General features: G+C 38.5%; 1 protein-coding gene across 1 annotated transcript in view; it reads right to left on the bottom strand.

Moving 5' to 3' along the window:
- Window positions 1-24,222, bottom strand: part of cntnap2a (contactin associated protein 2a) — a 514,884-nt gene that overhangs the window by 299,944 nt on the left and 190,718 nt on the right. The window contains exon 3 of the mRNA XM_072688821.1: window positions 4,236-4,429. Within this exon, the coding sequence (XP_072544922.1) occupies window positions 4,236-4,429 (194 nt within the window). The remainder of the gene's footprint in view (window positions 1-4,235; window positions 4,430-24,222) is intronic.

A 24,222-nucleotide genomic window follows, 5' to 3' on the forward strand; every position in this document is an offset into this window, starting at 1 on the left:
CTTACAGAGCCATATAAAGCTCCTCCCTTGACATTTCACATAGCATTAATAGTGTCCATTGTAACCACACTCAAAATATGCATCTTGAATATCTGAGCATACTCAACTTTTTTATCCATACTACATACTTCATCCTCAAAAAATATTGGGACACATCCTAAACCTTACTAATGAGCACCCTGGACTGACTGCATGCCTAAAAATCATTACACACACCAAAATGTGTGGAGTTGTTCAGTAAGATCTCATAAATCCGATTATGTGAATTCTGACACAGCATAAGCATGCTAACTAAACTCCGGCATCAGGATAGCTGCTACTGCTGTTTGTAGCTACACCCATGTAATCACCAATGTAATGTAATTTACCCATCCTATCCTATAGATAACAATAACTGCATCAGAAATGTTACTAAACTAAAGAGATTCAATAAAACATGGAAAATCTATTAGAATAACCAATACTTGAGCCACTTTCAATGAAACTGTGCCTCTGTGAATCTGTTCTTAACAGTGACAGGAAACAAGCTAAATGCTAGTGAATCTCCAGTACTATGCAGTGGATGGGCATTTGAAGGGAACAAGAAATCAGCCAGTGTGAACGTCACTCATAAACAGTGGACAGAAAAATGTCTATGCATGTCAAGTTCAGTTCTTTCCGGTCAAAGCAGATAGCTCATGGCCACAGTGATATCCGATATGCAATAGTCCACACTGCAGCTAATAAGAGACTGTTACCATCAAACTGTATTTAAGCTCTAATGTGAGGCAATAACTTTAATCTTTAATGGTCCAGTACAGTCTAATGAAGACGCTAGCATGCTCACTACCAAGTAAATGAGAGTGTGCTGATTAGCAAGCTGTCTTAGGCTTTTAAGATGCTGGTTAAAAAGAGGTTAAATGTTTCCTCTGTGTCAAAAATGCACGGGAAGAAGAATTGAGTATGGAAATTTCTGATTGGGAAGCTGGTCTTAAACATATACATTCTTGCTCTGTTAATGCCAGGCACTGTTTTATTCGGATAAAAATATTGCACAGACTACATTATTCCAATGTAAGACTGCATATATATATATATATATATATATATATATATATATATATATATATATATATATATATATATATATATGTGTGTGTGTGTGATAAATGTCAGTCAACAGAAGCCACCCTTTCTCACAATCATGTCCTAAGATTCATACATTTTGGATTTACATTTTTGCAGCCTTATCCGATATGTTAACTGTACACCTGGAGCCAGACCCAGTTCTGATCATATTTGGTATATCTACAATTTTATTGGAGCTCCCTTCAGCTCAGTGACAGCTGGTATCCGATAGTTTAATTACTGCTAAAAAACTTAATTTCTGGAAAAAAGCAAAGTACCTTCACTTAAGCAGTGGATTGTAGAAATGACAAACACAGTACATTTGGAGAAAATTAGGTTTATTCTGAAGGATAAACTTAATTTATATAACAAGATCTGGAGCCCCTTAATACTCAAAGGAGACTGAAGTTAGGCAAAATCTACTCAGTACACCCACCCCTTATATGCAGCATTCTTGGGAAGGTTGCGGGTTGGGTATGTTTGTTTTTTGTGTTTGTGTTTTTGTGTTTATTATTATGACTGTATCTATCATAACTTATTTGCACATGCGTCATGTGAAGCATTTGAAATGTAAGCAATGTGACATAAAAAAATAGAATCATTTAAAAATATATATGTTTCCCCTGTGCTCACTTCAGCACCACTGACATGGAAAACAGCACCAGCAGCCTGCTCAGGGTTGCCAGATTGGACATGATAATCTGGATTATTATTATATGGTATTTCTTATGACAAGTGGGCAATCTTTAATAGTCATTTTGTGGTTGTGTTATAGTTTTTTAATGCTAAATAAATAGATTTTGCTAATCATTTTAATTTAATAACAACAACAACAATAATAAAATCATTGTTCTAAAGTTATTATTTCTTATTTTTGTAGAATGTTTGAGGTACTATAAGAAAGTTTACTATATTTAAGGTAATATATAACATTTAAATGAGCTGCATTTAATCTAACCTGTGATACCAGTGAGCAATTACAGCACACCAACACTATGGGCACTATATTCACACAGATACACACACACAGAACAGTGGCCTAACACCTCAGTACCTGGACATCAGCTGAGGTTTAGGTCCTTTGCTCAAGGGCACTTCCCACTATTCCAGGGGATGAAAACAGATGTCTTAGTCCCAAGCCCCCTTCTTTAACCCTTAAGCCATGAATTCCCCCCTTGGGGGGCAAACAGGCATGCAATTAGCATCGCTTGCTATCTACATTATCCTTGTGCTCCACTGCAAAACTAAAGAAGCAAACTTCACATACCGAACATGTCTTGGCTGACTGACCGCTGACTTGCTGTAGAGAGAAAATTGTTTAAATTTGATGTTTCACTGAACTAAACCTTTAATAGGTTGTGGAGAAGAGCTAAAACAGGAGCAGATCACTTGCTCAGCAGCAAAAGCCGCCCCCACCTCTTTTGGCCTCAGGCAGAGATGGTAGTGCTGCTGTTCCCTGTCAGCTAAGCCCCAAATCACCTTCCTCAACCTCCTCACAGTCACTTTTAGAGCCCCTCTGATTGCTTTGCCTTGATTAAGGCTTCATGCTAAAAATCAGGACAGCAGCCTGACTCCATGATCTTCAGCTGTCCTTGCTAAAAACTTTGTCACGTTGGCTTTGAAGAACAGACCCATTAGCATTACAGCAGGCATTATCCCAATGCCCAATGTAGCAGAAAAAAAGGCATGGGCTAAGTTAAGAACATGAGACAGGGAAAAACTGAAAGTACGTCAACATTAAATCGATTAGCAGAGGCATGTTTGGTGTCTGAAGTCTAAGGCTAATGTTGCTGGGTGACTGAAGTTGCCTGAAGTTATATACAGCTGAATCTCCAGAAGATGAAGTAAAACATTAGGGACTCCTTAATGTCCTTACAGAATTAGCACTGATGCATTTTGTGTATTTGTTCATTCGACACTACAAAAAAACTTAGCCATGTTACTTTCAATCCTGTTACTCTTTTAAGCCAATATCAGCAAAGAAACTTTGTAAATATTATAGTTTTTCACAGATGATTTGGTTGTTAAAATGTTTTAAAATGGCTATAAAACGTAAGGGATAACTGGCGCTCCAGTTGCAAAATTACCCAGCCAAGAAGTAACGGAAGTTTGTAATCAGTACTAAGATTTTTCAAGAGGGCTGGAGGGGTTAAACAGCTAAAGAAAGATTTGTTATGATCTGCGGCTAAACACAATTCACTTTTTGTAGCATAGTAAAAAACATACAAGGAAATGTGTCTACTTGCACTGTGGTCTGCTGTGGTCAGATTGCATGATAATAACTACTGTGCAACCTGACCACAGCAGACCACAGTGCAAGTGTGGTACATAGAGCATTTACTTTAGATCTTCTAAATCTAATAGACAAGTGACATTCCGTAAGGACATTAATCCATAAGTAATGGAAACGGACATGCCATTTTGATTTTATGGGAGATCATTCGGGTGCAAAGCAGTTTATCTTTATATTCGTTGTTACTGAGGTATTCTGCACAAATATTTATAGCCACATGCAGGGACATGCAGTGGGGAAAAAGCATGTAGGCATTAGACCTGAAGTTCTATAATTAATGTGTATCAGAAAATCCTAAAAGTTTATCTTCATTTTTTTTTCATATGTATATATATATATATATATTCTTCTTATATATTGATTTTATAAGAATATGTTTTTTCTAGTTCATCTATTTTTTTGTATAAATTGCTGAATGAAGGCTGCTGCCCACTGATGTTGGTTCCCTTTACTTCCCTCAATATCAACCCCCCTGCATCCATGGTTCTGAGTCTGATTTGGCTTTGAGTTTGCTAAGAAGCTGATTTGCCATAATACAGCAAACTATGTTGGGTATTTCCAGATTTCAACAAGTCTCCTCCTTCAATAATGCCTCTGTTCTCAGTTACGCAAATCTAACCTTCCACTATGCCCTTGAAGAGAGGTTTACGTTTCCATTACCTATTAGCCACATTAGCTCTGTAGTGGCAGTGCTAAAACTAAAGAAGCTGAAAGGTCAGAAATCAAATATGTCATGGCTATATTTATATAAGACAGTGGTCTGTACATCAACAGTCATCGTGAAGTAAAAAAGCCCCCAAAGCAAGCCTGATCAGTGTTACAGAGCAGTATTTACCCATATGTTTCCATCCTGATGGTACGGTTTCCAGTTCCTGCCCGTGTCACTGTAAAGCAGCCGGTAGCGTGTGATCCAATCGGAGCTGCTGTATCGACCTTGGGTGGCAATGGCTGTAACCTGTTTTCGGCTGCCCAGGTCCACCTGCAGCCACTGGTAATGGTCACTGTCCAGAGGAGACCAGCCTCCAGCACCTGCACTCACACACACACACACACACACACACACACAGCAGTGAGTGCCAGGTTGTTAGCTTTTAGCTTCTGTGCCTTGTTTAGCACTACGGGGAAAATGACAAAAGCAGGGAAGATTAAAGGGTTTTGCTGTAGTTGTAGTGAGAATCTGTGTGCTCTGCGCTGTGTGTTTTGAGGAGGTGTGACTAAATCCTCTCTGAGATAATGATGTGCAACATGGCCTGTTTTACAAAGGCCTACATAAGCCTTCAGTGAATCACCTGCTAATGCAAATTTGATTACTTCTTTAATGGATTTCTCACACTTCATTTTTTGTCTCTCAAAAACCAAACAGGTGGAAAAAGGGACTGTTAAAGACTCAGAACAGAAGAGAAGGGTGTGTCAGTGTAAAACAGTTGAGAGCATTTAAAGGGTACATACCATTTTCCTAAAAATTTAGTTCAGTTTTTTTGTATGTTTTAATATTTGTGTTTCTTTGCCAAAAACAGTCCATCCAGCAATTCTGACTGGCTCTCGTGTATTATGCCTTATTCAAAAAGCAGTATTGGCTGAAACACTGCTTAAGACATTATTAAAGTATTAGGCGCTGCATGTGAATATGTGAATATGCAGGTTTCCGGCAACATTATAAATGAGAGGAACTCAAAAGAGCCTGCTTTTGCAGTTTAGTTTCCCTATCTGGACTATATGGAGACAACTATATCTGAAGTGGAGAAATATCAAGGCTATTTTTAATGAATCATTAAGTCGACTAAGCAGGAATGCAAAAGATTGTTTTCTTCGGTGCAAACAAATTTTACAAATCTGATGTCATGTAATGCATGGTCTCCGAGCAGAATGAATTGCTTAGTGTTTTCCTAGAAGAGCACTGAGGTGTTCAGTAATGTCGCAGAGCTGCATTTCTTTTTCCATTCAGACGTCCTGGGTTGTAAACAGAAAAATGTTACTTTCTTACCGCTGTGTGACAGATCTGCTCAGAAAGAGCACCTGTGTTGTTCCTTTATTCCACCTGAAGAAGCTCCAAGCACTGTCAAAATGTACTTTTTGCATAGCCGCGAGCTGTGAGCCTGTAGACGGTTGTCTTTTCCTTCGCTTGTGAGGCATACAAATGCATTTTTGCGTCTTATGCTCGAGGCAGAAGCCATTCTTCAAAAAATATATCCAAAAGCGTCCAAGAAGGAGGACTGTAACGTACAGGTTCCTTTGCCAGTGCATTGGAACTGCAAAAAAAGCAGAGATTTTGGACCGATAAGATGCGGCACGGCCTCCAGTGGGATCTGATATCTGATCCAATTACACGGCCATTACTTGCTGTTTGGCCTTGACCGGATAAACAAGGAATATCAGTGGAAAGTCAATACTTCTGAAGTAGGATTTGGGAACACTTTAAGGGGACACAATGCTATCTTAAAGGTGGACACAAAGGCTACCTGTGTTGATAAGTGCATACAAAATGGAGATAAAACACAATAAGCAATGTTCTGGCTACATTTGAGGAGAGGGAGAGAGAGAGAGAGAGAGAGAGAGAGAGAGAGAGAGAGAGGGAGAGAGACACTTTATGGGACAGATTTGGCCGCCCGGAGAGCGGAAGATGACTGAAGGAGGTGGAGATGTGAGCAGAGCCAAGGGGACAGACACTCTGCTGCCAGGCAGATGTTCAGAGAAGATAACTACAGTGGAGGAAGGGTACTGGAAGGACACTTCTGTGTTCCTATCCAGAGCTTCTATGCGTCTCATCTTCTAATAAATTGCTTTTAAATATTATCTCTTTACATATATAAACATTTCTCTAAATGGACTCTAAATGGACAGTCCAAAGAACACTGTCCCAAGACTCATGACCTTTTCCTGATTTTCCAGTAGAAAATTGCATTTGTATTATTATTTTATATATTTATGGTTAAATGTTTGTGTCTTGGGTTATTTAACACACATTCATCTTCCTTTGCTTTATTATCATTTATTTAATTGAAGTATTTAAGGAAAGAGTTTAAGATTTAAATCATTTAATACAGTTGCAGTTATTGAATCTAGTAAGATAACTGCTTTATTTTTAATACTGTCATATATTTAATGTTGTTATTTGTGTCGCTCACCTCTGCAACAGCCACCAGGCAGAGGGCAGAGAAAATCAGATCATTAAAGACAATACAGCTATTAAAATGTCCTGCATTTAGAGAATGGTCCCAGTAAACTCCCTGCTGATAAACTGGCAGGTGTAAACAGAGGAATAAAGGAAACGAATGGAATGGTAAAAGAATCCAATTCTGTAAGGACTCAGGTCAATCTAACGATAGGTCACTTAAAGGTGTAGTAAAAACACAGCCTTCCAATGGATGCAAGACCTTCATGGGTGTGCAAGAATAAACTTGGCTTGTAAAGCAGACTCAGATCTAATCCAAGCTGGGCCTCATTCTGTCTGTGACCGGGAGTCAAGTGGGGCTGCACTTCTGGATTAAATTTCACCCACCACTTTTCTAAGGACTGAGGCAATGCCCCACCACTTAGCACAAGCCATTATTTGAACAACTCTCTTACTGACCTACAGGAACGAACAGACACACAGTGTAACCTGTGGCTGAACCAATCAACTACTTCATTTCAATTGGGGGAGGGGACTTTTCTCAAGCAATATAACCTGTGTAAGTTTGTGTTCAGGGAGTGGAGCTGCAACTCGTTAATACGATAATGTTACCAAAATAAATATTAAATAATTTTAAATTATTCAGCAGTCCACAGTAAAATGTAGTAAATACCTTTTGCTGACTACTAATTTAAATGAGCTATCTAGCAAAAAGGATAGCTAAGAATTTCACATCTCTACATCCTTTTGACCCATAAAAAATAAATAAATTAATTAATTAATAAATGGTCCAGCCTATTGCATTGTGCAGACTTTGGCCAGTGACATGAAGAGTTTGATACTCCTGACACAAGTGAAAGTACATTTTTAAAAGAATCACTTGATCAAAACTGTAAAAGGAGCTTCAGTACTGTGTAAGATCTATTAGCACTACACACATGCTTCTTTCACTTTTAGTGGCGGTTCTGTATGTGCTTGCTTGTCAACAAATGCTGTGTAAAGCGTGTCTTTTAGTGGTGGTTCAAAGTGCAACAAGACTGCAGGGGAAGTCCAGGAGCAAGAAATACCAACTGAAACAGAACTAATAAAAAGTTGATTCCTTCTCCTTGAGTAGAAGTAAAACTGACATTTAAGATACGTATAAATTCGTCAATATTAAATATACTACACATCTTTATTTTGGTGAAAAATATTTGACAGATTAAATCTCTACAAAATACTAGCTTTTATAAGTAGAAAAGAGTCACCTGGACCTTTTTAAAATCAATTTCCGCTATTAGTTGTTTAAACCTTAAATGGTCTGCCGTTCCAGACTGTCTTGCAGGTTTTAATTCCAAATCAAGCTAAAGCTCATGAAATACTCAAAATGTCTACATTAACAAATCGAGGAAGAGTGGCAAAACAGCTTTCTGCTCCAGAGAGTTTAGAGTTCTTTGCCTGTTCAGAACTGTCACACCTTCTACTGACAGCTTAAAAAAAACCTTATCACTAAATTATTCATTTCAGCTGTGAAATACAGTGTGCTTTATTCATTATTCTTTCACTCTGTTTTTATACAACATTAGTGAAACACTTTTTTTAACTCCATCTCTATGTATAAAGGGTGCTAAATAAAAATTAGCACCTTTCATATACTGACTGTTATGATCATCAGTATTATGTGACTCTCAACTGTTGGCTTCATACTCGGTCACAGAGGTCTAGAATTACAGCATTTGAAAAACACTGTGCAAACACTGTGCCTGAGACATAAAGGGCCCATACCATGAAAGATACTCTCATGTTAAAAACAGTATATATAAGTATACTAATCTATAATATATAGATGGCATATATCTTCCATTTACATATTCACATATGCCAATTTTATTTTAATTTACATTAAAGGCCAGCTCCCCCCTTCTCTGGACCCACTGCAGTTTGCGTGCAGACAACCGTTCAACAGACGATGCCATCACCACCACACTCCACCTAGCTCTCCCCACCAGGACTATAAGGACACCTGCGTCAGAATGCTGTTCATAGACCTCAGTTCAGCATTCAACACCATCAATTCTCAGCACCTGATTGGAAAACTAAGCGTGCTGGGCCTGAACACCTCCCTCTGTAACTGGGTTCTGGATAGGAAACAAAATCTCCAGTACCACCATACTGAGTACCGGGGGCCCCCAGGGCTGTGTGCTAAGCCCACTGCTGCCCAATGGGTTCTCATTTTGAGTATTGGTTCTTCCAATATTTCTTCCAGTATTTCCTTGCTGCTGTTGCCCCTGGCTTGCTCAAAAGACGCTCGCACCCAGATCTCTGTAAAACAGCGGTGTGACAAATTACACAATTTACACCAACTGACTTTGTTATCATCCCTTTTCCTTGTTCTTCAACGGTTAAAACCCCACAGAACAACCGGAGAGCAAGTAGTATTAGGGTGGTTGGTTACTCTTAGCACTGTAGTGACATGGTTTGTTAGTGTGTGTTGTGCTGGTATAAGTGGATCAGACACAACTGTGTCCGCTCACTGTCCACCCTATTAGACACTCCTCCCTAGCTGTTCCACCTCGTAGATGTAAAGTCAGAGATAGAAGCTCATCTGCTGCTGCACATTTAGTATTGGTCATCCTCTAGTCCTTCATCAGTGGTCACAGGACGCTGTTGGCTGGTCCTGACCATTAAAGTACAGGGTGGAAGGAGGCTAGCACTTTGTATACAGAGATACAAATGGACTACAGTCTGTAATTATAGAACTACAAAGTGTGCATATATGGTCAGTGGAGCTGATATTATGGACTGTGCACTGTTATTTGTTATGCTATCTGGTGTTGACCAGATGAGGATGGGTTCCCCTTTTGAGTCTTGGTTCCTCTTATGGGTCTTCCTCTTGATCTGAGGGAGTATTTTCAGTGTGATACTATAACACATTTACAAATACATCACAGAATGGAAGGATAATGTAATATTTGAGACGTATTCACTTAGTGGAACATGTTAGTCCCACAGAACCCAAATCCAATGTGTTGTCTTGGTTAGTCGCTGGCGTTACAGTGTTACAGTCTCAGACACTTCAACACTACAAGCATTAGTACAACAATTACAATGTACTACATAATGTTTTGCTCTGATATGATTTGTTCTTAGTCTCAGTCTACAAGACCTTTTCCTAACTCTTCAGCTCCTTTAAGTACTTTATAGCAAACTGTACGTTGGCCATCCTGACTAGTGGTTTGCATCATGCAGTGTAGGCTCTGTCTTTTTGTTCATGAAGTCTTCAGCAGACAGTAGTCACTGACAAATCCACACCTGGCTCCTGAGGAGTGTTCCTGGTCTGTCAGAGAGGTGTCTGGGGATTTTTCTTCATTATGGTGAGAATTCCTCAGTTGCGAGGGTCTTTCTTGGCCTATCAATCACTTCATGGCTACTAAGGTCACCACTCGTCTATTTCTTGCTAACAGCTGCTTTTGGTTTGGCTGATCACTTACTGTTTTCTTGTTTCTCAGACTTATCCTGGTTTCCTTGACTTTCACTAGCACAATTCTGGTCCTCATGTTGACAAACAGCAATAGCAGACTCCAATGATGAGAGTTAGGACTAGATGCTTAAAGCTCTAAGCATACAGTAAAGAAATTCTATGTCTAAAATATTATTGTGCATGTAAAATTGTGTACAGATAAAAGTGCTGTTATTCCTACATGAAACTACAAAAACAGAAAAAAATGTCAACCTTATGTGGAACACCTACTTTTTAATGCAATTATCTTCTCAGAATGGTGCAGTAAAACCAGAAACCAGCAAACATTTTCTATTCAGGGAATCTATTGTAAATCTATGGGAGAAAAGGGATATACATATAAATATTGTTCTATGGACAGAAATGCCTTTTGATGACAGGGATCAATGGAAAATGGCCAGACAGGTTGGAGCTGACAGAAAAGCTACACCACTCTGTTCAATGGTGGTGAGCAGAATAAACATCTCATCATGCTGCTTCAAGTGGACGGGATGCAGCAGCAAAAGACCACATCAGGTTCCAATTCTGTCAGGCGAGAACAGAAAGCTGATGCTGCAGTAAGCAGGCTCACCAACACTAGAGAGTTGATGTCTGGAAAAACATAGCTTGGTCTGATAAATCTTGATTTCTGCTAAGCCGCACAGATGGTAGGGTTAAATGCATGGACCCAACCTGCCCCGCATCATCTATCATCATAGGCTGGAGGAGGTGGTTTAATGATGTGGAAAAGGGTTTCCTGGCATACTTTAATACCTATCAATCATCACTTTGCCATAGCTTGTTTGAGTATTGTTGCTGACCATGTGCATCCCTTCATGACCACTATTTACCCATCAATGGTTACTTCTAGCATGGTAACGCACCAAGTGCAAAAGTCGTTTTAAACCAGTTTCATGAACATGCATCTGAATCCAAATAAACACCTGTGGAATGTGGTAGAACAGGAGTTTCGTAGCATGAAAGTGATCCTGAAAATTCTCCAGGAATTGAGAGTTGCAATCATGTCAACATGGACCACAAAGAATGAAAGCCGTTGAGAGCAAAAGCCACTATTTCCATAGTGTTCCTAAAGAAGTGAGCAATAAATGTATATAGTGTCTTTTAAAATCGGAGAATGTGCACTTTAACCACAAGTGGATTGTAAATACATATACAACTGTGGAGTTCAGAGACAAACAGGAATTTTCCCGAACATTATAGAGGGAGGTCATTTTATATTACCTAAAACACAGATCATAATCAGCATGAATGAACAGACTGAAACTGTTATAAGCAGAATAGGCAGATATATTAATGGGGAGATAATAAGTTTTTTTGAAACTTGAACAATGTTTACATAATTCCATTTTTATTAAAGAAGAAAAGTGTCAAAAAGTTTTAATGTAACTGAAGATGGTAAAAATAAATGAGTGCATTCAAACGGAGCAGGAAATTCAGAGAAGGTTTTAATTTTAGATCAGGAATAATAAAGGTATGGGGGGGGGTAATCTTTTGCACAGATTATAAACGCCACTGTCCCTCTGTCGCAAGCTGAGAGGATTTAATTCGCTCTGGTAAATGATGTGGATTTTGGATCAGTACAGACGGAAGAGAGAAGGCTGGAGAATAAAGAGAAAATGAAGTGCAGGGATCACTGCGTCCATGCCGCTTATTAACACTCCAATCTCATGCATGGCCACATTGGTATTCAGCAGAGCCCCAGTTACAGCCTGAGTGAGGTGGGCCCTGCCACCCCCCAATCACCAAAATCCTCCCTCACCTCAATAGCTTCCCCACTCTCTCCTTCATTAGCGTCCCACCGGCTGCCTATTCTGCCCGGCCGTCTGTCCGCCTGCCCGACCGCTCCCTTTCCAGCTGTGAGGGACAAACAGGTTTCCACTCGAGAGGGGTCTGACCTTTTCCCTCCCCGGCTCCATCTCACAGATGAACTGCCGCTAAATGGATGCTCCAGCCCTCTGCCGAATGAGGACAGAGGAGCAGAACGCAAGTTGTGGATGTGATAAGTGGCTCTGAGGCACTACCACTGCTGAGCATCGACATAGTAAAATCATAGTCCATGTTTGGTTTAAAGTGTTCAAAGGAATAAAAATAGAAGCCACAAACTTTTGGAGAAGAAAAGAATGTGCAGGAAAGTGGAAAAGGCCTAAAGGGGCTCATACAAAGAACTGTTCTCAAGCAAAAAAGGATAAAAAGCACTAATACAAAGAAGGACACCTTAAAAGGATGTAGAAATAAATAAATAAATACAGTTAAGGAAGAATAGGACAAAATGTTCAGGTGGGAGAAACAGTGACTGTGTATTCCTAATGTGGCTGTATTTACTTGATCTGTAACAAAGTTGATCAACAAAAATAATCAATTAAAAATATGCTCTGAATAAGCTTACTCACTCACTTTAGAAAAAAAAACACAGTGCATCCAACAAGAACAGTAATTAATGAAAACATGGTAGCTCTCAGAATGTGCTAATGGATACATTCATGAATGAATGACCAGTATGGAATTTGCATTAAAAAAAGATCTGCAACAACAAAACAAGCTCAAAATATCTACCCTGACTAGAAAACATGGAAGTGAGGCTAGGAGGGAAAAGAAACTCACTTCTCAGGGAGTTTTCCAAACACTGACACTATATAAACATAAAAGCCTAATTAAACAGATATGTCCCTGCAATGGACAGGTCCACTAGGTATTCCTGCAAAGATTTCGGGAATGACCCACCGCAACCCTGACCAGGAAGAAGTGGATCAGAAGATATATGGATAAACAGAGGTGAAAGAAACCAGGGGCACACATGTAAGCATGTGGAAAAGTCTGAGCCAAATTACAGCTAATGTGCTTCTGTATTTTATTCATTAGAAACATTGCTGACATGAATTGACCGAGCAGAGTGGCCATCTTGGAATCATGTAAATCCACTTGCTTACAAGGATGTTGTATTAATAACATCAAAACAGAAAAGGAAATCTTGTGTCACCAGTTTTAATACAAATGTTTCACATTATGCAACTGTTGCAGTGTTATTATAAGATGATATGTATTTACATCATTGTTTTACCAAACATGCCAAACATATAATAAATAAACCCTCATACATACTAAGACATTTGGGTGGTCTTCGCATGGGGTGCTTCTTTTTAAAAGATTACTAGATCTATGATTGGATTTTAGGATTGTATAACAGCTTGAAGGTATAACTGCTTGAGTTAACCCATAGGTTTACTAACATTCTTTTAGGAAGACCAAGAGCAGACAACAAGACGTACCACAAGGCAGCAACTCACCCTAACTTATTTCTAGTTGTTTTGGTCATTTCATTTAAAAAAAATGTTGATTATATTGCAAAGCCTGATAAATAAATATTAAATATGCTTCTAACCTTTTTGCAATTCACATTTTCTCACATCGAGATGTATACAGTATATTATATTATATTAACATTAACATATTATAGGAACTGATTGTCTAACAAGACATCAATTACAGTTGGTAATTGATGGTTTGTCCTGTACTTCGTCTCACACAAACCCCTAGCATTTCCTTGCAACTTCACAGGACAAAAAACAACCCTCCTAACTTGGAACCCTCCTAACTATGGAAGTCAAAGTAAAAAGATTTCCTTCCATAATCATGAAGCATTTCTATTGCTCCATTCCTCATCAATTATGGGAACAGTATAAAGACCAACCGCCATAATCATGTCAAAAACTAAAAAACAGCAAAAATGCACAGATAAGGTTTTTTGAGCAAAAGCAGCGACGTCTAAAGTTACCATTCTGTAACAACTGTGGCTGTGCAGAATATTTCCAGTGGAGAAAATGACCCATTTGTGAGCTGGCGTGCCGTTAATCTTAAGCATACTAGCGAGGGAGATATGTTCTCTCATTACACTGAGAGTTCAAGGTCAGCTAACACATGATGCTTATTTTTCACCATCACGCTGACCCGTGCCCTGGAAGCGCTTGACCCTGTGTTCCGCATCATGAAGGACTTTATGATGTGCTTCATAAGTGTTTACCTCTGTCTAACCGCTCTCAGTAAAACCCACACCGCATAAGTATGCACACACCTCAACAAGGGGATGCAATTATTTTAGCACCTACACACTGTATGAAGATCAACGGCAAGGAATACTCTGCTGAACACTGCATTAGTGTTGCTATAATAAAATGAGTACAGCACAGTAACAGGTTCTGAATGTGATAACTGGACCTGAGATAATGTAGAGAGGTAAGAATTCCAGAAAGGAACATTTGGGTTAAAATGTCTAGATAATCTGAATTATATTCCTAATTATATTTCATTATATTTTATTTTGTTCACTAGCCCAAACTGTCTCATGAACTTGGAGATTCAGAGTTCAGCTACAACCCCTTAGATTTGATTGTTGGGACTAAACTGTATAGGACTAAAAATCTCTAGAACCAGGATTGGGCACTCTTGCCATAGACGAACCCATTTTTGTCCTATAAAGAACCTTTCAGTGGCTGGTTAATCCTTTGAATTATTTTGGTAATACAGTTGTGTGAACAGATAATACACATAACGTAAAGCGTCTCTACCTATACAAGGTACAAGGTGGTGGTACCTACAAGGTACCTCTCTAGAACTGCACTGTACAAGGGCTTCTTTTCTCATTAACTGATACTGTCTTCAATAGCCCATTATAAATCATATAGCATTGCAAGTAAGAGTTAGGTAACAGTCGCATGCATTTCTATGCATCAGCTAGTGCTAACTACCCAACTGGGTTATAGCTTGGGCCTCAGTCTTCAAGCAATGGCCAAAATTGAAGTTAACAACAAAGCTCTTTCTCTGCTTTCCTCCAAATGTTGGTAAGGTGGCTTGGTTCCAGGTACTCTACTGCTTTAGATCACTGTTTGCTTTTGTTGGGACATGTTAACTAGTTTTGCTTATGATTTTGCTTCAATTAAATTCATATGACCTGTTTGATTTTACTCATATACACAACATATGTTTCATGCGCATCATTCTTCATTTCTGTTCTTTCATCTTGTTTTGTGTGCTGGTTTCAAGTCTTCAGATATTGAGAAACTTATTACTATTTCTATTTTCACTTTTTAACTTCTTTCTAGTTGTACTTAGTGTAACTCATACTAGAGTGGTACTCCACTTTTTAATCTCATTTCTAACATGACATCTGATAGTATTAACTTGTTCATATACCCTACAGAGTTGGGGCCCACATGATTTCTCCCACACACATGTCTATAAGAAAAGGAACAGAAAAAGTAAATATGAAAATGGAAAAAGGGGAAGTATTATGAATCTGTGTAAAGCTTATTGATTCACCTGTAAAAATATGATTACAGTGAAGGTACAGTGGATACACGTATGAATGTCTCACATCTGTACTGCTTATGTAATGAATAAAGCCACAGTACAAGGAATTCAAACAGCAAAAGAAACATCTCTCTCATCGTCTGCTTCTGTTTCAGCAGAAATCTCTCCAGACTCATTCAGCTCACACTTATAAAATGAATGATCAGAGCTCAACTAGTTTATCAAAAGAGAAATAAGAAAAAGTGGAAGGTTTTGAACTGACCGAATTAATTTTCCATTATATGACCAATAAAACAGGCATTTGTCCAGGAGACAGAAGTCAGAAACCTTGCAATTCAAATGAAAAAAACAAAACAAACAAAAAAAAAGAAATAAAAAAGGAAGATCATGGGATGTAGTGCAGCACAAAATGAGCAATATCAGGCTATAATATAAAGAAATAGTTGGTAACAATAAGATTGAATGAATTATGACCTTGAAAGTTCTGCTGCTATTATACAAGAGTTTTGCAAATATATAGGATTATAATCTTTTTTTAAAAAACATTTCTGTTTTTAATCTTTATTCAACATAATTCAGACAGATTTAGCCCATTAGAAGTAATGCGGTACTCTACAACATCAAAAGGGCCTTTCACATATATTTTATATAAATGACTGCATTATTTAATAGATAAGAAGTAAAGAAAGTCATTCTGACTGTGAAACACTACATTCTAGAGAAAGTGTCCGAGTCACAATTGCTCACTGTGTTCGTGAATGAAACCAGATAGTTATGAATACACTGTGTTATGCCTGAAACCCCATTTTTTCCAGTTTTGAGAACATTTTAGTTTTAGATGTACTATTTAATTTATTCATGGTGGAGAGGTACAGAGTGTTGTGAAGCAAAAATAGTCCCCAAAGAAAGTACCTTTTTATATTAAAGTACTAAATTAAGTTTACGTTTAAGTATTAAGTAAAATGCTATATTTGTGTTGTCGTCATGGTGAGCCCTGGTCCTCATCATCACCTCTGAAAAGCACGCTGTCTTTAAATTTCTCTAAAATGAACCATTTTACACCAAACCTCACTCTGTAATGAGTTATTCTTTTACATCACAGCACTTTACCTCTACAGCCATTTGGAAAATCATTGGTGAAGCTCTCCTTTCATTAAGTATTTCCATGCTGTTATATTACACTCATAAATAATACATCGTAGAGGCCATTAAAATTCAAAAAAACATCTCATCGTCTGCTGTCTACTGCCGCCTACTAGAACATAAATAAATATCAATCATTGGTTTTGAGCTATATCTATGTCCAAATTTCAACATCTTGTCTCAAATAATTTGTTTCACTAAACTAAATTCTAAATACTAAGATGCTAAGTGTTCTAGACCAAATCAGAGAAGAAACGTCTTTATTCATTCTACATCTTTGAAAACAATGATATAGCTTTAATAGAGATATTAAAAGATAAAGATAAAGACACAAAAAGTATGTTGCTACAGCACTGAACAACAATGTTTTTTTAATTTAAAAATAAACCAAATCTCGATCCCTCCACAAAGACAACATTTCTTCACACAATATAAAAACAACATCTGTGTTATTGAGCACAAATAAACGCCAGCCATTGTATTGTGCCATCTCTTTGTCCAGACTAAAGGGTTTTGGCTAAATTCACAGCTACAAATTTGCCAATTCTGAGAGCATCATTTGCAGGCCTTAGCAATGCATCACTGGTGGAGGAGGAAAGCTGTGGCTGGCATATGGACATCCGGATCCCTTCATTAGCTGTGGCAGACTTTTATGATGCTGCTTGTCTTACTGTAGCTAATGAGCTTGCGGCTGTGACATCATCGGACACGGGTCCACCAGGGAGATCGGAAACTACCCCATTTAATCTGGATTAAAAACCAAAGCAGGTCATAGATTACAGTTACTTTCATATGGATTACTATTTTTAAGGATTAGGAAAGTTCAATAAATCTGTCAGTTATTTACAGAGTGTGCACATAAACTACACAATAGCTGTGCCACTATGACTGACAATAATAGTTGCATGTAGTATTGGATGATGGACGGGGAAGGGAATGTAAAGGCTTTGTCTGCAGATGATCTGAATTTCAAGCAAACAAGTTGAATTAGGGGAATTTGCATTTGATTAGGGGATATGTAAGCTGTAACTGGGTGAAAGTTGTTCTATTTGATTGCTAACTACCCTATAAAGTCTCAGTAGTTGGTGGTGTGTCTCCTTTTACTTTAATTTGGCTCTCATGAGCAGATCAGATCCACTTGAGAGTCGTCTGAACACGAGCTTCAGTGGAAGAGATCACACGCAAAATACATTGCCGCTTTTTGTACAAAGACCTTGACATAGTCAGTGTCACACATCTGCATAGATTTTAATATTCAACTAGAAATACAGCTAAATCTTCAATGCTCCTTTTTTTTCCTCCACAAATCAAAAATATGTTGTTGTTTGTTTCCAGGTTGAAATAAAAAAAGAAATCCCACATTATTAAAGTGATCTCAGACTTTCAGACTTCCCTGTACATACAACTTCATACAGTAAAGTGACCACTGTTTTTGCCCAACAATCAGTGTTCAGTGATGCCGGTATCATATAAAGCCAGTTAGATAGTTTTCTGCTTTGAATGTCACTGATGTCACACATGTGAACAGCAACATTCTCGATTTAATAGTGAGGAAACTTGACTGTTGTTGGACAAATCACTTGTTTTAAGAAAACACAACGAGGTGTATGTGCAGTCATTGTAAATAAAAAAATACGGTTGAAATGTTTAGTTTATATATATATATAGGTAAAAGAGTTCAGTGTTCTTCTGTGGCCTTCATTAGATCTGAATCCAATAAAACACCTCTGGCAATGTGGTAGAACTGGAGATTCTCAGCATGAAAGTGGTCCTGAAATTTTTTGTCAGTATTGCGTAATGCAATCATGTCACCAAGGATCAGGGATGTTTCCAACATTTAGTGTAATCCTTGCTGTTTGGAGAGCAGAAGGAGACTCTACCTAGTGTTAATATACTATCCTAATAAACTTATTGGTGACTGTATGTAAAAACTGTTGGTTTCTGTGGCAATACCAACACAAAGAATTCAAAGCGGACAGTTTCTTCCAGCTTAGCTATATACATATATATATACACACACACAGCATTGACCGCAGAGTGACCTGTATGTTCTGAAATTTGTTTTAACTAACTTTTGTTTCCAAAAAATGAGAGGCAAATTAGTTTTTTCACAATATGATCTCTTAACGTAAGTAACCTAACCAGCACAGCGAGGCAACCCAGACCACTTTGAGAGTGAGAGAAGCTGTGAGTTAGAAGACACCCATCTGTTGACAGGTGCTAACAGGCTGTCATCCACACCACTTTCTGACCCCCAGGTTAGATCAAATCCAAAAGTAATTGCTTGCGGTGATGGCCCTCATGACAGCTGATGCTAATTGGCTGCGGAACATGTGAGAATCTTCGGTCACGATCTCAGCACAGCTGAGGCTTTCGCTCCAGTACAGCCAGTATAACCTGTTAACATAAGCTATAAAAAAGTATCTGTTGCGAATTAAAATTTCCTACTTTATTAGCTTCAGGTCAAAATCCGAACTTGATGACGGGTTCTAATGTTTTAATAAGAACGTGCAGCATTTTCTTGTTCCTTCAGGATTATTAACTTTGGGTCAGAGCGACACATGTGACAAATATAGCTTCTTTCTTCCTCAGATAAGACATTATTAGCATACGCAGCTGGCCATGACAGCAATAATGAGAACCCGAAGCCTGATAAGACAGGGCAGAAATGGCACATATGATCCAGACCACACAGTCTCGTCAGTCTCCGTGCTTTTGCTCCCTGCAACCTTCAGAAGACCACCGTGGGCCGGGAGGGCTGAAGATCCAGACAGAAAATGTATTGTGATAAATTAAATCTGTCCAGCAACGGTACAACTGATTATATTCCAATCATGAGAAAATTCAATCGAGTGTGTGCTCTTACGACTGTTTATGGAAAGAAACAAGCTCACAGTGTGAAGCTCTTGACTTGCTAACGAAGAATTCCATTTCATTAGCATATTTCAGCTAAAGTGGAACAGCAGCTAACTGACAGACAACTAACAGTTTTCTCTAAATGATGAAAGACAATAGGGCCACTGACTGACTGACTAAGACTGACTTGTGGTTCACAAAATTGCTTAGCTTTAGCATTTGATTTCAGACCAAAAGGATCTAAAAGTAGAAAACTACACACTTCATTTTCTGTGCTCTGGAACAGTTCATATTTAAGAAGATCCACTGTAGTTCTAGATATTACTCCTATTACTACATTTGTTCTTTCAATCAAGTTGCTTTGGGAGATCCCTTTACTGTTGCTTGAGTCATTATTCAATATGTTTACTAGAGTATGGGTTTAGGCCATGACAGCAGGGCATTCTTAGCGTGCTAACAAAGCGTTACAATGGCCCATTTGGGCTAGAAAGTGCTGCCAGTCTAATTACAGTTTTCTCTGAGTTATGAAAGTAAAATGAGCCAATGATTGATGAAATTAACATTTCAAGCATTACATACAGCCTCTACTAGAGCTAAAGTATAATAGCTTTTCCAAGTCAACCCTTTCAACACTTAGCAACACTGTGCTGTGACCCTGTGGGGTTTGCTGGGTTGTGAGTCAAGAGAACATCTAGGTCTTCTGGCAAAGACCAAGAATTTCCCAGTTATTTTATTAATAGATACACAGTTTTACATTCTGCAAGAATTGCACTTCAATCTCTCTCTATATATATATTTTTATTTAAAAATGTCCAATCAGGGTTTTCCCCCTACTGGTATCTGGGTAGATACAGCTAAATGAGACTTTTGACTGGCACTTCTTTACAAGTCAGATGAAACATTAACAGGAACTGACAGAGGAATTAACCTATTAGTTCTGATTTCCAGCAAATTACACCGGTTTAAAAAAAACAAAGCTCTAGCCTTTCTAGAAGTCCTGAATATGTCACTGACTGTGAATGTAAGTTGTAGCCTATCCAGGTGTCAGTCAGAAGCTCTGTGCCAGGACAGACAAGGTATAATACAAGCTAAAGTCTGTTGCAAGCATCAAATCAAGCTTTGCATGATCGTGTTTAATCTAGGAGGGCCTAGATTAGAATCTATAGAGTCACTTCCAATCACAAATTCAGATAGGGAAGGTTAGTGACCTCACTAGGGGGCTACCAGTGGTAGCAAACAAGACACGGTTTTGGACGAATCCGGAGATTCCATGACTTACTGAATGATTTCATAAAGAATCACAATGGAATGGAATAATTGCGTGGCCGGATATTTTTACACCCCTGAACAGCAGGGAAAAGCAATCATGTCCCAGTGATACTGTAGCTCCATGTGCCAGTGCGAAAAGTTGATGAACACACATACTCTCCGGTAATGCGATTGATGAACACACACTCGGGCCCCTGCAGGCCACCGGCAGCACAGCAATGTAACAGAAAGTGCTGCGCCTGGGGGCATGTCCCATTGATTATTTGCTCAAAGCTCACTGACCCGCACTAAGGGAGGGTCAAACATGAGCGCTGGCTTTACATTCACCTGTGTTACGCAGAGATGTCTCCAGTTGCCCCCTTGATACACACATACTGTATTGTACAGTATGGTCCTGTGAGTTAATCATGTGTTTCTTTCATCTGTACAGGCTATATTTTGCAAGTATGCAAAGACACACCCGCTGCACACTTCAAATGTCCCTGTTTTTATGCTTCAATGCTGTATACTACATACTAAAACATTCTACACCGTGCACTTTATTAGGAAGAACTACTCATTCTTGTTATTATTAATCAGCCAATTGTGTGACAGTAGTGCAATGCAGAAAATGATCCAGCAGCATCAAAACTGCTACATACAATGTCTACTACGTAAGCACTCTCAGCTAAAAGTATGCTGTATAGTACTTAAATAGGGGTTATTTGGCACATAATAATAGTGCAACCTTTTTTGGGAGCTATATTACAGACACTTTCAAAATGGTTCTTCAAAGAACCATCTACAGTTCAGTAGATTTTTATACTTTAACAAGATGAAGAAGCATTTTCTTTAGAAACTGCTTCAAACACAGAATGGTAGCGATATGCCTTCTTCTTTTGTTTGAACTGAGAAATCACCCCAAATATTTATGAAGTCTGTTACCTCGCCATCCCACCACTGAAAACCTCCCTCACTGCTTTTGTCAGTTCTTCTCCACCTCAGCAAATTTCGATAACAGATAAAACCTGGCTGTTCAGACTCAAAATGTTTAGACGGACAGTGTTTTTGCCACTGCCACACAGATAACACATCTGAGTCACGTATGTCGGAAAAGATCAGATTTGGGTCACTTTTACCTGTTGTGTGAACGTAGCCGAAATGTTCCTCAAAATGACTTTGTAGATGCTCTTTTTCAGAAGAGATATTCCAGGAGTCTAAAGATTGCCAGTTTCTTGTTGAATGTGTTTATCCAGATGTTGAGAGCAGCTGTTTTGGACACAATCAAACGATCAACATTGAGATAAGGCCAGGTTTTTCAAGGAAATATTCCATCATTGTGATGAAAATTGAGGCATTTGTATGGTAATCTAATTCATTTGAGTTGCATTATGCCTATTCAACAGTCTAGATCAACAGGACAAACAGGACACCGGAGGGAACGCTGAAGGTTCTGCACCACACCAAACAGACTAAATGAAGTTACCGAAGTTACCAAATAATTTCACAATGTTAGTCACGAACAAACCCTCCCCCAAACGTTGTAAATCTGTCTATGGGAAAACAAAAGGTACAGTTCCCAGTTGTGGATAAGCTCCTGGTAATAAAGTAACTACCGGTTTTAGTGGTTTTCACTTCAGTATAGAAATTAAAACCATAGTCAGGGTGCTTTATCTCTTCTAAGCCATATCTTGCAAAACCCCTGTCTCTCAGTGCCAAGGAGCAGAAATGAGCTCTGATTCGAGCTCTCAATGGAGCATTTTCACAGCCCATAATAGCGTACTCCAAGTGGTGAATACTTAGACAAGCCAACAGCTACTGTAAACAAAAGAAGCCCACAGAGTGCATGTTCTGCTGGCACAATTTAATTTCTTAAACCAATCAAAAGGCAGGAGTACGGCCCTTTGCCCCATCCCCCCAGCATCACACAACTACATGACTCAAATCATGACAGGAACATGTAGACCTTTGTTAAGTCTCATGTTTCTGCAATTTATGTTTCGAGAAAAATGATAGACAAATCAATTAGCGAACAATAAAGAGATAAATATACTATAAATAGACTATAAAATGTAGTTATTAGTGAGGAAATAAAATCTACTCGGTGCATCTAGAGAACATCCAATGCAAAAACACATCAAATGCCATGTACATATTATATAACGGTCAGAGTTGTCAGATTCTTGAACTCGTCACACTACACAAGTTGTTGTCTTGTTATGGAGAATCTTTTAGCCGTTGTTGGTTTACACACCACATGACTGGTCAGTGAGGTCACAAATTACAAGATCTTTCCCCAGGAGGAACGTGCGACAGGTCTGTCTGCTCTCCAAAATTACTCAGTATCACGAAAACACATATGAGAGCTGATGTATTTTCTTCCATTTATCAAAAAGGCAAATTAGTGTTTCTAAGTTCAACCAAATGTTCCTCCAGACACTAAACCTGCTAGACGTTTGGCATGCAAGGCACTCTGCGACATTCGGCGAGCTCTCTGATTGTGTCTTTCAGCAGTTTACACATAGCAACAGAGCCAGCGGCTGAACCGGCACCAAACCAATGCTGATTTGATGTGATTTTGTGTGAACACACCCTTACCCTAACAGAAATGAGCTTTATTATAGCAGCGTTTTTGTTTCTCATTGTAGAGTTTTGACATTTTAGCCCCAAACATCCAGGTTTACCACTGATTGTACTTTGATGCTATTTGGTCAATGTAATGACCCACTGATGTCATGGGAACAGTGATTTTACTGTGCTTCACACTGTGTAGAAAATACTAAACTGTATTACATATATAAAGCACATTAATAATTGAAAAATAAGTTAATCAATTAATAATTGCTACTTGCTGTTGAGGCCCTAAGCGACTACTTGCACTGCTTATTGCAAGAAACAGCCCTGTCGAAATTGTAAGCTGAATGAATCTGATTATAGAAATTATAATCAAAAAGAGCCTCAAATTGTTTGCTGTTATGATTTTAAGAAGCTTGTCAGTTTGGGCCGCCTAAATGAGAACGAAAACACAACACAGGTCAAGCATATCATATTACAACACTAAATTTAATATGTACCCATGTACTATGCTTAATTAAAACTCTCCTCAGCACGTACAATCTGAGAAATGCTTGATGTAGCAATTAAAATGAAAGTTTATTGTGCACATAACTACACAGTGACTTCATTATGCATCTGGGTGTTGTTTACATGCTTTAAAAAGGTGCCAAAGCCACTGTGAGGTAAAATTCTTGTACGTAAGGCATCTGTTTGGGGGAGAGAAAAAAAAACACAACTATATACCACTGTATATCTTTAGCTTACGAGGGTGCATGACATTTGACACACTATATTAGTTCCTGAGTTTAATTTCCATCACAAAATCAATCCCGCATCGGCAAACCTCAACTATGGAGGCACTGAATTAGAAGCCAAAGACTTGTAGTTTAATTAAATCACCAGTGCAGTAAAAAGCTCTGAGGAGTGAAAGCAAAAATAATAAACGTGGCAAAAAGCTGACATAGCTTAAAGCAGAAAATTAAGAAATTATATCAACTGTGAGAATTATACTCAATTAGTGTAAATGAGATTTCCGACAGACCTGCTTAGCACTCTTAGATGCATCTTAAGCTGTTGTTTATGCAGTGACTGTCGTAGGTCAGT

Source organism: Salminus brasiliensis, chromosome 1 (genome assembly GCF_030463535.1).
Source record: "Salminus brasiliensis chromosome 1, fSalBra1.hap2, whole genome shotgun sequence".
In the NCBI taxonomy this organism is placed as follows: Eukaryota; Metazoa; Chordata; class Actinopteri; order Characiformes; family Bryconidae; genus Salminus; species Salminus brasiliensis.